The sequence below is a fragment of the Heptranchias perlo genome, chromosome 36 (assembly GCF_035084215.1).
Source record: "Heptranchias perlo isolate sHepPer1 chromosome 36, sHepPer1.hap1, whole genome shotgun sequence".
NCBI lineage: Eukaryota > Metazoa > Chordata > Chondrichthyes > Hexanchiformes > Hexanchidae > Heptranchias > Heptranchias perlo.
The window spans coordinates 15,481,270-15,497,372 of record NC_090360.1 but is presented as its reverse complement, the minus strand read 5'-3'; the positions used below and the strand labels follow the sequence as shown (position 1 = coordinate 15,497,372).

General features: G+C 42.5%; 1 protein-coding gene across 2 annotated transcripts in view; it reads right to left on the bottom strand.

Moving 5' to 3' along the window:
* LOC137304136 (rho GTPase-activating protein 22-like) overlaps nt 1-15,548 on the bottom strand; it is a 295,940-nt gene extending 280,392 nt beyond the window's left edge. For both annotated transcript variants that reach the window (XR_010958519.1, XM_067972623.1), the window contains exon 1: nt 15,467-15,548. Coding sequence is in view for 1 of the 2 variants with exons in the window: in XM_067972623.1 (XP_067828724.1) it covers nt 15,467-15,500 (34 nt within the window). In the remaining variant the exon portion in view is untranslated. The remainder of the gene's footprint in view (nt 1-15,466) is intronic.
* Nucleotides 15,549-16,103: the final 555 nt, after the last annotated feature.

Sequence of the window (16,103 nt, the reverse complement as noted above, 5' to 3'; positions counted from 1 at the left end):
GCAAATCGTGTTTAACCAACTTGATAGAGTTTTTTGATGAGGTAACAGAGAGTGTTGATGAGGGCAATGCAGTTGATGTGGTGTATATGGACTTTCAAAAGGCATTTGATAAAGTGCCGCATAATAGTCTTGTCATCAAAATTGAAGCCCATGGAATAAAAGGAGCAGTAGCAGCATGGATACAGAATTGGCTAATTAACAGGAAACAGAGAGTAGTGGTGAACGTTTGTTTTTCGGACTGGAGGGAGGTGTACAGTGGTGTTCCCCAGCGGTCGGTGCTGGGACCACTGCTTTTCTTGATATATATTAATGACTTGGACTTGGGTGTACAGGGCACAATTTCAAAATTTGCAGATGACACAAAACTTGGAAGTGTAGTGAACAGTGAGGAGGATAGTGATAGACTTCAAGAGGATATAGACAGGCTGTTAGCATGGGAGGACACGTGGCAGATAAAATTTAACGCAGAAAAATGCGAGGTGATACATTTCGGTAGGAAGAATGAGGTAAGGCAATATAAACTAGAGGGCGCAATTCTAAAAGGGGTACAGGAACAGAGAGATCTGGGGGTATATGTACACAAATCATTGAAGGTGGCAGGGCAGGTGGAGAAAAAAAGATTAAAAAAGCATACGGGATCCTGGGCTTTATAAATAGATGCATGGAGTACAAAAGCAAGGAAGTAATGATGATCCTTTATAAAACACTGGTTCGGGCACAACTGGAGTATTTTGTCCAGTTCTGGGCACCGCACTTTAGGAAGGATGTGAAGGCCTGAGAGAGGGTGCAGAAAAGATTTACTAGAATGATTCCAGAGATGAGGGACTTTAGTTACGTGGATAGACTGGTGAAGCTGGGGTTGTTCTCCTCGGAACAGAGATGGTTGCGAGGAGATTTTGATAGAGGTATTCAAAATAATGAAGGGTCTAGACAGAATAGAAAGAGAGAAACTGTTCCCATTGGCGGAAGGGTCAAGAGGACATAGATTTAAGGTGATTGGCAAAAGAACCAAAGGTGAAATGAGGAAAAACGTTTTTAGACAGCGAGTGGTTAGGATCTGGAATGCACTGCCAGAGGGGGTGTTGGAAGTAGATTCAATCATGGCTTTCAAAAGGGAACTGGATAAATATTTGAAAGGAAAAAAATTGCAGGACTCCGGAAATAGGGCAGGGGAGTGGGACTGGCTGGATTGCTCTTGCAATGGCCTCCGAATGGCCTCCTTCCGTGCTGTAACCTTTCTGTGATCCAAAAGTTCTGTGATTGTTTTTCTCATTTTAGCATACAGTTCATGGCAATGCCTTGTCAAACTCTTTGCCCTGTTACCCTGATGGAGAAGCAACAACTGTACTTCAAATGTAAACAGTAAAACCTCCAAAGCTTTAACTGCATTTGAGACCCAGTTTTTCTCCTGAACTGCTATCAAATTAGTTGAGGCTTGTGCTGTGCCTATAAATATAATGATATTTCCATTTAAATAGCATCAGCGAGAATGCTCAGTGGTAGCACTCTCGCTTTTGAGTCAGATGCCCTACTCCAGAGACTTGAGCATATATTCTAGGTTGGCACTTCAGTGCAGTACTGAGGGAGTGTCGCACTAGCAGAGTTGCCGTCTTTCAGATGAGATGCTAAACCGAGGCCCCGTCTGCCCTCTCAGGCAGACATAAAAGATCCCACGGCACTATTCGAAGAAGAGCAGGGAAGTTCTCCCAATGTTCTAAACAACATTTATCCCTTAACCAATACCACCAAAACCCCCCCCAGATTATCTGGTCATTTATTTCATTCCTGTTAACGGGAGCTTGCTGTGTGGAAATTGGTTGTTGCGTTTCCGAAATTACAACAATGACTACACTTCAAAAGTACTTCATTGGCTGTAAAGTGCTTTAGGACATCCTGAGGTTGTGAAAGTTGCTATATAAATGCAAGTCTTTATTTCTTATTACTCTAAAATGCCTCTAAGGCAGGGACGTCCAAACTGAAGCCAATGGGCTATATTCAGCCCCTGAACCCTGGAAATCCCGCCCGTGAAGCCCATATTTACTCAATCCTTATTTTCTATTTGCAGGCTTGTCTTGTAGATTTATCAGAACACCAAGATTTGTTGGTATCCATGGCTTGATAAGAATGAAATCATCAAATGCTTCTCTTGACAGTACAGATCTTCTACAACTATTGGTATTCCAAAATCGTTGTTAGTGAGCTCACCTCTTGGATTAGATATCATGATTGTCGTCTCAGTACCTGTAAGCTACCAATACCATTTGTCTTTCTTGTTCACCTAAGACAGATGCTAGAAATGGGTGCATGATATAAGCACCAATGTGGCTGAAACTTTGGGGGAACAAAACTGAGATGTATTTGTCTCTCCCTGATCGACCATCTACCCAATTCTAGAAACGGGCCTGATCCAATTTCCTTTGCCCCAGTGACTGATGGGGTGGCTCCCGAGAGCACAGGAAATTTGCATCAGCCGATTTTACCTTCATGCAAAGGATAAATGGGCCGTTGACCAACAAGTTCTGGCAGTAAGTCCAGCCTGCCAGAGGCAAAGGCATTCATTATATGAAAAGAAAGAAAGACTTGCATTTATGTAGCACCTTTCACGACCTCAGGACATCCCAAAGCACTTTACAGCTAATTAATTACTTTTGAAGTATGGGCACTGTTGTAATGTAGGAAATGTGGCAGCCAATTTGCACACAGCAAGCTCCCAGAAACAGCAACGTGATAATGACCAGAAAATCTGTTTTAGCGATGTCGGCTGAGGGATCAATATTGAGCAGGACACCGGGGAGAACTCCCACGATGTTCTTCGAAATAGCGTCATGGGATATTTTACGTCCACCTGAGAGGGCAGATGGGGCCTCGGTTTAACATCTCATCCAAAAGACGGTACCTCAGACAGTGCAGCACTCCCTCAGTACTAACACTGGAGTGTCAGCCTCGATTATGTGTTTGAGTCTCTGGAGTAGGACTTGAACTCTTCTCAGATTGGGGGAGCAACCACCTCCTGTATTAACATTGGGGAGGAGTAGCTCCCTTTCACCAAATCAGTAGCTATGGGGTTATACTGTAGGTAGACTTTTGCCTTTAACACTGGGGCGGTAATCTGGCAGGACGGGTCACATGCCTTTTCCTGAAACCAGCCTGATATTCATTCCATTAATTTCAAACTACCCCCATGATACTTGCAGGAGGGTTTCTGCAAGGTGCTTTGTGTTTTAACACAATTCTTTCTCATTAAACAAAATGGAACTCTTATCAAAAGTATGCTTTAGACAGAGGTCACAAAAGTTTTTTTAAAACTATATCATAATATTGGCCTAAAACACAGTGGGGTTTGCTATGTTACTATATATTTTGCTCTTTTCACCCCCTCCATTAAATCACCACAGCTGTCAGCTAATGCCTTACTTTGTCCTTCAGTTGCAGGAGGGAGTGGGCGAGCAGGGGAGTCTGCACTCGCACTATATGCTGTTGGTGTCAAACACTGCCTGGCTCCTCTCTAAAGGTGGACTGACTGTGCTGTCTCTGTTTGACCCTTTGGATGGAGCACTTTGCAGTTCACCATATCGGGCATCCTGGCTGAGAGTCAGTACGAGTGGCTCGATGCAGGGAATAGACTTTGAGTCTCAGTCAAGACTGAGAACTGACCTGGAACTCTGTAAGTGGATGTCCAGTGCAGTGCTGCTAAAGCTATCATCTGAAATGAGGTTATTTTGCTAATTCAGTTTAAGTCTCATTACGTCACCCCGTCAATTAGACTTTGGTTGGGTCAGCTCTCAGCGTTTCAGAAGTGAAGGCTCTAATTTGGTGTTGTCCATAAATGGGCTGGTGCAGGTACCACTTTCCTGTCTCTCACTGTTCTCCTTCTCTTCACAAGCAAGCTATTGCAGAACATATCTACAGATTTCTTTGCAGAAGGGACCCTAAAAGTAGACAGTTATTCTGAAGGTCTTCATTTGGTAGCAGGACTGCTGATAGGAGTTTATTTTAAATACCTGTATATTTATGAGAGTGCTTAAACGTATACAGGAGATTGTTGCATAGAATTGATTTTTCAGTGTTAAATCCAACCTATTAAGCTGATAAAAAGTCCCAAAATACCAACCAGTTCAATAACCTCTCAATCTTCAGTTGATCGATTATCTCATTGTGCTTTCTTCGTTGTTGCCTTATAATAGTAACATTACCAATACCCTCGCAATAGTGACAGACCATGACCCTTATAATAGTGACAAACTATTGCTGTTATTACGGTGACATGCAAGTACCCTCATAATCGTGACAGACTAGTGCCCTTATAATAGTGGCAGGCCAGTTTCAGTGCTCTCTTAATAGTGACAGGCCAGCGCCCTCATAATAGTGATAGATTAGGAACCTTATGTTAGTGAAAGACTATACCCTTATAATCGGGACAGACCAGTACCTGTAACTCCCCTGATGGCTCCATTGATAAGATCGCTGTGCAGTGTAGTAATTCAGCTATACTGACCAGGAGGGTCCCAGGTTCAATCCCTGCTCTGCATTGAGTTAGCTTATTTCAACTGAGGTGATGTTAGATGAATCACAAGTGGCTTCAGAAACCCTTTGCTCAGGAGGGGAAAAATCTTCCAAGGTTCTTGCTACTGATTGATATCCAGTGACACCCACTAGAAAATGCTCATGTGTGTGGGTATTGGGTGAGGACAGGATTAAACTTGGCTGCGATGCCCCCAAGATAAAATAGCGAACTGATGTTCAATGTCCTAAGAACATTCGATGCTTGGCCAAGATTTTTTTATTGACTCTTGGTATGTGGGCATCCATGGCAAAGCATTTATTACCTATCAATAACAACTGAGTGGCTTGCTAGGCCATTTCAGAGGGCAGTTAAGAGTCAACCACATTAGTGTGGGCCTGGAGTCATATATAGGCCAGACAAGGCAAGGACGGAAGGTTTCCTTCCCTAAAGGACATCAGTGAACAACAATCCAATAGCTTCATGGTCACTTTTGCTGATTTTTTTTTAAACTGAATTCAAATTCTCAAACTGTCATGGTGGGATTTGAACTCAGGTTCTCTGGATTATTAGTCCAGGCCTCTGGATTGCTAGTCCAGTAACACTACCGTACCCTTTGCAGGTCACACATCACCCGTGGAGATGTGATCCAGCATGAGTCAGCACCTTCAGAAGAGCAGGGGAGAAAAATGGAGGTTGTAGGGAAGACTAGTGTTCTCCAAATTGCCAGGCAATACATCTTCATGTAGCCTGACAGCCTCTCTGCACCCTGCCAAGAATGACTATTATAATCCTTAGAAGTCATCAATGTAAGAAAGACAACATTTAGCAAAATTCAAGTATACAAGTCTGCAGCATCCATTAGCAAATTGAACAATATTTCAAGGTAATTGCAGATAGCATGTCAATTTAGGCCTTGACTTTTAGGTCAGCATTTCTTCAAAAAGTAAATACTCTCTGAAAACATCTTCTCTGACTATTTTAAAGAAGAACAGAATATAATTTAAATCAACGGTCGGAAAATCGAGTGGCCAGAAAATCGAGCGGCCAAATTTCCGGCATGGACTTTTGACTGGCGAGACTCCCTGCCGGAAGCATGAGTTTGTAAAATTACCACAGTAGGCCACCAGCGAGGAGGAAAATCCTGGAACTCCCTTCCTAACAGCACTATGGGAGAACCTTCACCACACAGACTGCAGCGGTTCAAGAAGGTGGCTCACCACCTTCTCAAGGGCAATTAGGGATGGGCAATAAATACTGGCCTCACCAGCGACACCCACATCCCATGAACGAATTAAAAAAAACATTAACGTGCCATTTAGGAATTGCACTGGCACTGCAGTGTAACCCCATTACTGACTTACCCTATTTTATGCCAGTCAGACATTAAGGCATTACCTTTAAGTGGTTTTATTAAACTTTCTCCAGGATGATGGCCCGTAGATCTTTGGGGCTCATACATTTTCCTTCCTTCTCTCCATTTTGCTTTCTCTGTTCATCCATTTTGGAGACTGCTTGTTTAACTTACACTTATTTCTCTTCAGTAAGTACTTGTCTTGCATACAGAATATTATAGTTTTAAAAGTTTTTCCATTTTTCTTCTTTTAGGAAACAGGAATGAGTGTCTGGAAAGGTCAGACGAGGACAGGTCAGACCACAATTGGCAAGCATGGTTCCTGCTTGGTTTGGCCCATCAAACCTTGAGCTCATCCAAAACTCTGCTGCCTTTATCTTAACTCGCACCAAGTCCTGCTCAGCCATCGCCTCTGTGCTCGCCGACCTATATTGGCTCTCAGTCCACCAATGCCTCAAATTTAAAATTCCCATCCTTGTGTTCAAATCTCTCCATGGCCTCACCCCTCCCTACCTCTGTAACCTCCTCCAGCCCTACAACCCTCCAAGATCTCTGTGTTCCGCTAAATCAGGCCTCTTGTGCATCCCCGATTTCCTTCGACCTACCATTGTGACCGTGCCTTCAGCTCTCAAGGCCCCAAGCAGTGGAATTCCCTCCCTAAACCTCACTGTCTCTTCACCTCTCTTTCCTTCTTTAAGATGCTCTTTAAAACCTACCTCTTTGATGAAGCTTTTGGTCACCAATCTTAATATCTCTTTACGTGGCACGGCATCAAATTTTGTCTGATAACACTCCAGTGAGGCGCCTTGGACATTTTACTACTTTAAAGGCGCTATATAAATGTAAGTTTATCTATCTATCACAATCCGAGACCATTATGGTGCAGAGGTTTCTTTACGCTGCTACAAGTTATATGACACAAAGTGGACAGTTTACCAGATTAACCTAGATCTAGTTTCGTAGGATCATCGGCTCATTTCGCTGATCTACTGAGACTTTTTGTCCCACAATAAAATAATAAAGATATAGTGCTTTTTTTTCTGGTGAAGTATTTGACCACTGCGTCATCATATGGTATTAAAATCAAATACACAAGAGCAGTTTATTTGGCAGAGAAAAAAATGATCTTAAGTGTGATTTGAATGCTCTATTTGAATGCAGGCTCCATATTTCTTCGTGACAGATTTGTGTTGTTAGTCTGCACAGTTGGAAGTTATTGCTTAATGCTAGTAATGAATAACGATCATATTTGCCCGACATATCTCGGTACAGCGAACCATGTCCTTTAGCCCATTAGAATTAAACAGTCATATGTTAAGCTACCAATTGTTTTCCCGAACCAGAGCGTTGCCAGACATAAGTTAAAGGGGCAGTGTGCTCGTGAAAAGATGTCTGGCAAACTTTCTTTGTTGAGGGAGAAGAGCCATGAAGCATTCTTACTATGTGTCAGTGATTCAATTTTGACACAAAATACCTTCACAAAGACAATGGCCTTTAATATCCAGGGGAGTAAGATTCCTCTTTTAAAGGCAGATGATGAATGTTTTTGCTCTGCAATTAATGACTTGCCAGCAAAATTGCAACACAATGTACAGCTTTGAAATGTGAGATCTCTGAGAATTCAATTTGATTAGCAGTTGGTAATTATGGAGAAAAACATTCATTTCCTTGCAAAAAAAATCCCTGTAGAATTGTTCTTCCTGTCACATGATGCATCACTGGGGGCTTTCATCGCAGTCTTTCCTGCCCAAAAGAATATTCTACTCAAACTAAAAGAAAACACATAAAAAGACTATCTTTTATTCGAAGAGACACCGTCTTCCTAACCATGTGTTTAATTTCCTCAATGGCTCAGCAAGTTCACCCAGAGAGTAGTTGAGCTACAAAGACCATTGATTCAATCCCCAATCTGTGCTCAGTTAGCTGGTGTCAGCTGGGATAGCAATAAGGATGCTACAATGGGCCTCACCACACCCTGGGTTGGGATAGGGAAAACTAGCTAGACATTCCATTCCTGATCATTATCTGGTGATCCCTGCTATGTGGATCTCATGCATTAGATTTTCTGCAAACTCGAACAAAAAAGATTTGGCAAACTTTTTCATGAAGACACTGGTCCTTTAACTTTGCTTTAAATTTTATATATAGTGTGCTTGAGAGACTTTGACGCAATATCAGTGCTTGTATGAGACTAATCAACATTTCCATTGAAGACAACATCTGTGTTATTATCCTGTAACATTTTCTGATCATTTATTAGAGATGAAACGAAAAACCACAAATGCTGAAATACAGAGGTAACCACTTTGCCTCTGAATCAGGTGGTTGTGGGTTCAAGTCCCACCCAGAGACTTGAACACAAAATCTAGACTGACACTCCGGTGCACTACAGAGGGAGTGCTGCACTGTCAGAAGTGCCATCTTTCGGATGAGACACCAAACCGAAGCCCCATCTCCTCTCTCAAGTGGACATAAAAGATCCCACGGTCCTATTTCAAAGAAAAGCAGGGTGTTCTCCCCGGCCAATATTTATCCCGCGAGCAACATCACTAAAAAAAGAAACAGATTATCTGGTCATGATCACATTGTTGTTTGTGGGATCTTGCTGTGCGCAAATTGTGTTTCCTACATTACAACAGTGAGTACACTTCAAAAAGTACTTCATTGGCCTGAGGTTGTGAAAGGCGCTAAATAAATACAAGCCTTTCTTTCTTTTTATACAGCAGGTCAATCAGCATCTCAAAAGAGAAGAGATAAGTTAATGTTTCAGGCAGAATCCTTCATCAAACTGATAAAGTCCCACCTGAAACGTTGACTTCTTTTAGAAACTGACTGATCTGATGCTTATTTCCAAATTTTCTGCTTGTATTCCTATTCATCTATTCTGTATATGGCACACACTGGACATGAACTAATTCAGAGTCCAAACGCAAACTGATTCCTATTCCTCTTATCCTAAGATCTTACTTCCCTCCTGAGAATTATTAAACTCTTTGCTAGATTTCCTGCAGCTTCAGTGAGATTATAGGATTGTGCCCTGTTGGGAGACTGGAAGCACATTAGGTCATTTGCATTGCCCTCTCACCTATGGCAGAGAGGTCTTATCCGTTTTTCTCCTGTCTTGGTGTAAGGGTCCAATGTGAAATAAGTTTGGACAATCTCAAACCAGTTCCTACAATAACAACTTGCATTTATATAGAATCTTTAGCAGAGGGAAATGTCCCAAGGCGTTTCACAGAGTTGTAGGGAAATGGATGCCAAGCCAGAAGGAGAGATATTAGGTCAAAGAGGTGGGTTTGGAGAAGATTTTTAAAGGTGGAATCAGAGGTGGAGTTCCTAGTTGCAGAACAATACTCTCTTAATTCCAAACAAAATTTTGTTAAGTTTCGAATTTCACTCAGGGCAGCAAAAAAGCACAGCCAGTGTGACAAGTGGAAAAATTCTGTCTGATCAGATGTTCAGGTTAATCCAAGCCTTGCCAGGCTTTGGCATTGGCTTTTTCAGACAAAACTGGGGCCAAGCTAATTAACAGGGCATCACCTCCTTGAAAAAAAGTTTGCCAAACTTTTTTTTATTGGTTGCAATGATGGTAAATGCCATTAAAATGTATTATTAATCAGTTGTGCATGATGCAATCAGCAATACTTGCTCCTGAGGATGACAGCTTGTCCTTTAAACCAAATAACAAAACAAAAACTATTCACTGTGGTGGGTTGTGTCTATCTTGAATGTTGAGTTACCAGTTGGGAAACACAAGGTAGAGAACGTTAAAATAGGGTCCATTCAGCGATCCTGCACGGCCAGCGGTTCGAAGGAAGCGCAGGTTGGAGACAGAGCTACAACATTGTGCCGCTAATTTTCCGAGCTGCAAGACCAACGGATTTACCTCGATATTTCCACACAGTAGCTGTGCTCTTCCCTGCTCAGTTACTCACTCAATCGTTGCAGTTTCCCCCCCGCTTCCTCCTTCCCACACCGAAAATCAGAAGAAGCAATGACCCTCACTCAGCTTTTCCCAGGCTGGTATCTCACCACCTCAGCGTTGGAGGACTTGGCGTATGAGGGCTATCGTTCCACGCCATCGTCGGCTGTGATTTGGGAAGCTGACACTGCCTCAGTAAGAAATCATGAGCTAGATTCTGTGGGAATCTAAGGGAGCATCAGGCTACAGAAGATGGGTCTTCTTTCATTCTTGTGGAGCTGGACTCATAGAATCTTACAGCACAGAAGGAGGCCATTCGGCCCGTTGTGCCAGTGCCAGCTCTTTGAAAGAGCTGTCCAATTTAGTCCCACACCCCAGCTTTTTTCCCCATAGCCCTGCAAATTAGTCCTCTTCAAGAACATGACCAATTGCCTTTTGAAAGTTCCTATGAAATCTGCTTCCACCATTCTTTCAGGCAGTGTGTTCCAGATCTTAACAAGCCTAAGTGTGAAAACATTTCTCCTCATTTCCCCTCTAGTTCTTTTGCCAATTATTTTAAATCTATGACCTCTGGTTACCGACCCACTTGCCAGAGGAAATAGGTTCTCCCGACTTGCTCTATCAAAACCCCTCATAATTTTGAATACCTCTATTACATAGAGGTAAAAGATCCCATGGCTCTATTTTGATGAAGAGGTGGGGAGATATCCCAGGTGTTCAGGCCAATATTTATCCCTCAACCAACACCTAAAAAACCCCCCCAGATTATCTGGTCATTATCACATTGTTGTTTGTTGGATCTTGCTGTGCGCAAATTGGCTGCCATGTTTCTTAAGTTACAACAGTGACTACACTTCAAAAGTACTTAATTGATTGTAAAGCGCTGTAGGATGTCCTGAGATCATGAAAGGCACTATATAAATGCTAGTCTTTCTTTCTGACTCCTGATAAAATATTTGTAACATAATATTAGGTCCTCACAGATGCGCTTTCCAGCAGAGTTCACTAGATTGCCATCAAGAACTAAGGGGCATAGTCTCAGGACAAAGGGTCGGCCATTTAGGACTGAGATGAGGAGGAATTTCTTCACTCAGAGGGTTGTGAATCTTTGGAATTCTCTACCCCAAAGGGCTGTGGATGCTCAGTCGTTGAGTATATTCAAGGCTGAGATTGATAGATTTTTGGATTCTCAGGGAATCAAGGGATATGGGGATCAGGCAGGAAAATGGAGTTGAGGTCGAAGATCAGCGATGATCTTATTGAATGGCGGAGCAGGCTCGAGGGGCCATATAGCCTACTCCTGCTCCTATTTATTATGTAAGAGGAGGATTTCTAACCAATTTTTTTTGTCCTTCCCTACATAATTGTAGCAACCTCTATTAACACCCTATCTGAGATAAGCTAACTCAGCAATGACTGGGAATCGAACCTGGGACCTTCATGTAGACAAACAAGAGATGAGCAGTGCCTGGCTGTCACAAGGTCTCAGTGTCACCACCCTTAGGCCAAAAGCTGGATGAGATATGATAATTATAATATTGTTCAGTATTAACTAAAATAAGTTTGAAATGGTAACAATTATCTTGGCAACAATGAGTGCTGGGCAAAGATACATATTAGGGGTTTAATTATGCCAGTGGCCTGACCAATAGTGAATGCTAAAACAACTGTTGACTTGGTAAAACCTCCAAAATACACACACCATGGATTTTATTATTACCAGCGCAACATAAATTTACCATCTTATATATGGAAAGACATTGGGGTAATATTCCAGGTACATGCTGGTGGTGAGGAGCCTCACTCCTACCAGTCATATCGGAAAAATCATGAGCAGGGCACCTATCATTTCCCAATATGGGTCTTTTATAAAAAAGAACTATATAAAAATCTGGTTGTAAATGAGAATAAAGACTAGGATTGATTTCCTAGTCAAGCTGATGCTTGCCCTGTTGGAGCATGAGTGTGAATGGTAATCAACGGGTATGAATAGTAATCAATGGGTATGAATAGTAATCAATGGGTGTGAATAGTAATCAATGGGTGTGAGTGGTAATCAATGGGTGTGAGTGGTAATCAATGGGTGTGAGTGGTAATCAATGGGTATGAATAGTAATCAATGGGTGTGAGTGGTAATCAATGGGTGTGAGTGGTAATCAATGTGTGTGAATAGTAATCAATGCGTGTGAGTGGTAATCAATGGGTATGAATAGTAATCAATGTGTGTGAATAGTAATCAATGTGTGTGAGTGGTAATCAATGGGTGTGAGTGGTAATCAATGGGTGTGAGTGATAAGCAATGGGTGTGAATGGTAAGCAATGGGTGTGAATAGTAATCAATGCGTGAGAATGGTAATCAATGCGTGAGAATGGTAATCAATGGGTGTGAGTGGTAATCAATGGGTGTGAATGGCAATCAATGCGTGAGAATGGTAATCAATGCGTGAGAATGGTAACCAATGAGTATAAATAGTAATCAGTGAGTATGAATGGTAATCAATGAAAGAGCTGTAAGGTTGGCATGGGTCACTAACTAGGAGTATAGGCTGTGTTTCTCACATGGTTTGAAATTCAAACCTTCAGATTGAAAGAAGTGACCACAACCATCAGTGCCAATGAAGTAATAGTTAATGTGACAGTACACCCTTAATACTGACAGGAAACCCTGGAAAAAGCAGCAAGAAAGAATTAATATTGTAGCACTGGTAATCTGTACACCACTCCAATCTCTGTTAAAGAGGGAAATAGTACCAGCGTCTAGCAATCAAAGCATGGCTTTATAAATGACCCCGTGAGATTATCCGGTGAGTAACTGAGTCAAATGGAGCAGGAAGGTTCTGGGTTTGATCTGTGCTGAGTTTACTGATCTGTGTTACAACTGGCCTCTGTGCCCCTAGTTTAGAGGGGAAAAGCAGGTAAAGTTCCCGCTCCTGATTGCTATTTACTGACGCCTCATGGATAGTGTACATGTGTGGACCTTTTGTAAGGAGCTGTGATGCTTCCCACAATTGAATGGCCTGCTGAGACTTATGCATGCATAATGGCTACTTAAGCAATGCACAAAGGGCCTCCAACACCCATGGGACCATGCCACACAACATCTAGATTTAACACCTTCGAAAAGGAGGGGAGAAAATTAGCAAGGAAAGAAATTTCTTTTCATAACTTAACGCCCAACCCAACCCTTAACCCTTATCACTCTTCTCTAAGTCCACTCCAATCATTGTCATTTTAAAGATAGGGTATCCAAAACTGCGCACAATATTCCAAATGATCACACAATTCCAATCATTTTTCCAGGATTAGAACGGCTTATTTCAGTTTGGAATCTATTATTTTTTGAGATCGATCCGGTAATTAGCCTTATTGATAGGAATTTCAAGTGCCAGGCATCTAAGGTGAGACGAGTTACTGAGGCAGGGTGAGGAAATTAAACAGAAATGGTGAGACTGCCTAAGTACACTGGAATAACAATGTTATCAACTCTGAAGTTAAATTTTGCTTTCTCACATTGTTATACTCAGGAAGTCCCAGCGAGTTCCCTTGATGATATCAGCACTGGATTTCAAAGTTAACAATAATTTATTTCAACAGTTTGATGTAGAGCTATGCCAATCCTGCTGCATAGCATAAAAAAGCAACATATTTGTCTTTCAAGGTGCCATGGTATGGAGTGATAAGGATTACGGAGGTTCACATCTGGATTTTTGTTTGTGGTTGGGGTTGAGGAGAGACACACACAGATGGTAGTCACCTTCACTGCGGGTGGAATGCAAAATTATAAACTGTGCTCTTGTCTGCCTCCTAGTAGATAAGGCCAGCAGAAACATGCGGGCGAGCAGACTGTCTCCCCCCTACCCCCCCGCCCCAATCCCGCTTTGCCAGGCAACGTGACATAAGCGCTGGAGGGAATAAAAATTAACATATCTCTCCCTTGCCCCCCTCTGCCTTGCCGAGATTCCCGGGAGACCTGGGGGAGGTAGATCTGGAGCAGAGCACCATCCCCACCTTGCCACACAGACTAATTCCCTGACCCTGTCCAAAATCCTGGGGCCAAATCAATTTAAATATTCTGGGCTGGTGCCTACGCTGTTCTGGTGCCAATGGAATGCCCGTCCCAGTGGTGGGAGAGGGGGGGTGGTGGAGTGGGGGCAAGAATGTTTAAAATGCTCCCGATTCCTCCTGCTACCAGTTTGAACAATGCGGTCAATCGCTTCGTGAAACTGGCCTCTGGATTTTAGGACTCCCCACACTCCCACAGCCCTAGCTCCAAAGTGTCAGCCTTGGCTCAGTGGTAGCACTCTCTCCTCTGAGTCAGAAGGCCCCACTCCACAGAGTTGGGCACATACTCTAGGCTGACATTCCAGTGCAGTCCTGAAGGACTGCTGCACTGTCAGAGGTACCATCGTTCGGATGAGACATTAAACCGAGGCCCCATCTGCCCTCCCAGTTGGAAGTAAAAGATTCCATGGCATTATTCCAAGAAGAGCAGGGGAGTTCTCCTAGTGTCTTGGCCAATATTTATCCCTCAACCAACATCACTAAAACAGATTATCTGGTCATCTATTTAATTGCTGTTGATAGGACCTTGCTGTGTGCAATTTGGCTGCTGCATTTCCTACATGACAACAGTGACTACACTTCAAAAGGACTTCATTGGGTGTAAAGTGCTTTGGGACATCCTGAGATTGTAAACAGCGCTATATAAATGCAAGTTCTTTCTTTTATCCCTGGGATCCAGCAATGCTAAGCATCTAAGTCAGGAAAGTACATTGTAGATCACATTTCCCTCATTTACATTATCTTAGAATTTGTGACTGGGCTCATAATGAGCCCATTCCCAAAAGGCCCAAGATTTCCAATGGGGCTGAAAAGGGCAGAATCCTGAAGGGTCTGGATCCTGGCCCCTCCTCTCCCCCCACACACCCCCCTCCCCTCCCCACAGCTGCTAGTTTGCATCCTCCCTAGCCCCAGGAACCTTATAGCCTCTTTCTATACACAAGTATATTGACACCTCTTCCATGCTGAACTTTTGGGCAGGGAAAGAACGTCTTTCTCACTTCACAAATAAAACAATTTTCCACTTGATATTACAGTGTAAATTCAAAATCTCCATTTTGTAGGATTCTTTGCATAAACACATTGGTCACACAATTAACAGTTATGGTGGCCACGGGGTTAATAAGATGTGGAACTGAAATGCTTACAAACCGCATCCTTGGACATTCCTAATGTAACTGAGAAGAACAGAAAGTATTAAAAAAAAACAGGTCTCATTTTGTTGGTCAGTTTTCACTGTGACTTTAGTGGAATTTTTCTTTTGCAGGGACCAGGGAAGAGAGTTAACTGAATCATAAGTTGACAGCCAAGTGTTATAATTAGCCGAAGTTCCCTATTCTGCAATAGAGCCTGTATTTTCATACACTGCAGTGGTCAGTAGAAAGTCCAACACTTTCGAATTTAAACTCCTCTGCAAGACTTTATGAATGTTCCATTCTGCCTCTCCACAGCAGTTTGCAGAAATCTTAATTAAATTCTTCAAATGTATAACCATAAGAGAAAGATTAATGCCTCTGCTCCAGCCAATTAAGTTGCCTTATTCTAATATAAGTCTACTAGTTTTATGTAGAAATTACTAGTTTACAGTTCCATAGTCCTCACATTTAATGAACAAAATAATACAACATACCACTCGGGGACTGCCTTGATCTTTGTTTCCACATGTTTCCTGCTACAGTAGCGACTTCTCCACATTTTCTTGCATCTGCTGTCCTGCCTCACCAGTTATAAGCAGAAGAATGTAGCGAGAAACCACATCCTCATGCATCATTCCCCTTGACAAAAAACAAAGCAGAAAGTCAACTGGAGGGATGTGACATTGAAAGAGCAGCAAAAATCCCACAAATTTGAATCAACAAGCCGATACTACCACTTCACTATAAGCTGACTGTTGCTTTTCTTCGTAAGGTAACCCCAGATAATTTCTTTTCATGTGTGTCATTTCCCCTGCTGCCCTTTCCCTTTTGCTCTTCTTTCTCTCCCCCCACACCCCTCTCCCAAACTCTCTCCTTCCCTTGTCAATTGGGCGACCTTACTGTAGATGTGATGCCAATCATTGGTTAGGGCTGTAGGTAGAGTTGCATTTATTCCACTCACCTGGACAATCTGGCTGTGATTGACAAATTCATCTCTTCGGGAAGTTGGATTGGGAATGTTAGCGATTTTCTAACTTGGCCTTCCGATTAACGGTTAAACAACTTGGTGATGTCACCCTCAGGCTACCCTTCCACCTACAGTCCGGTGTACATTAAATACCCTTGGATCAG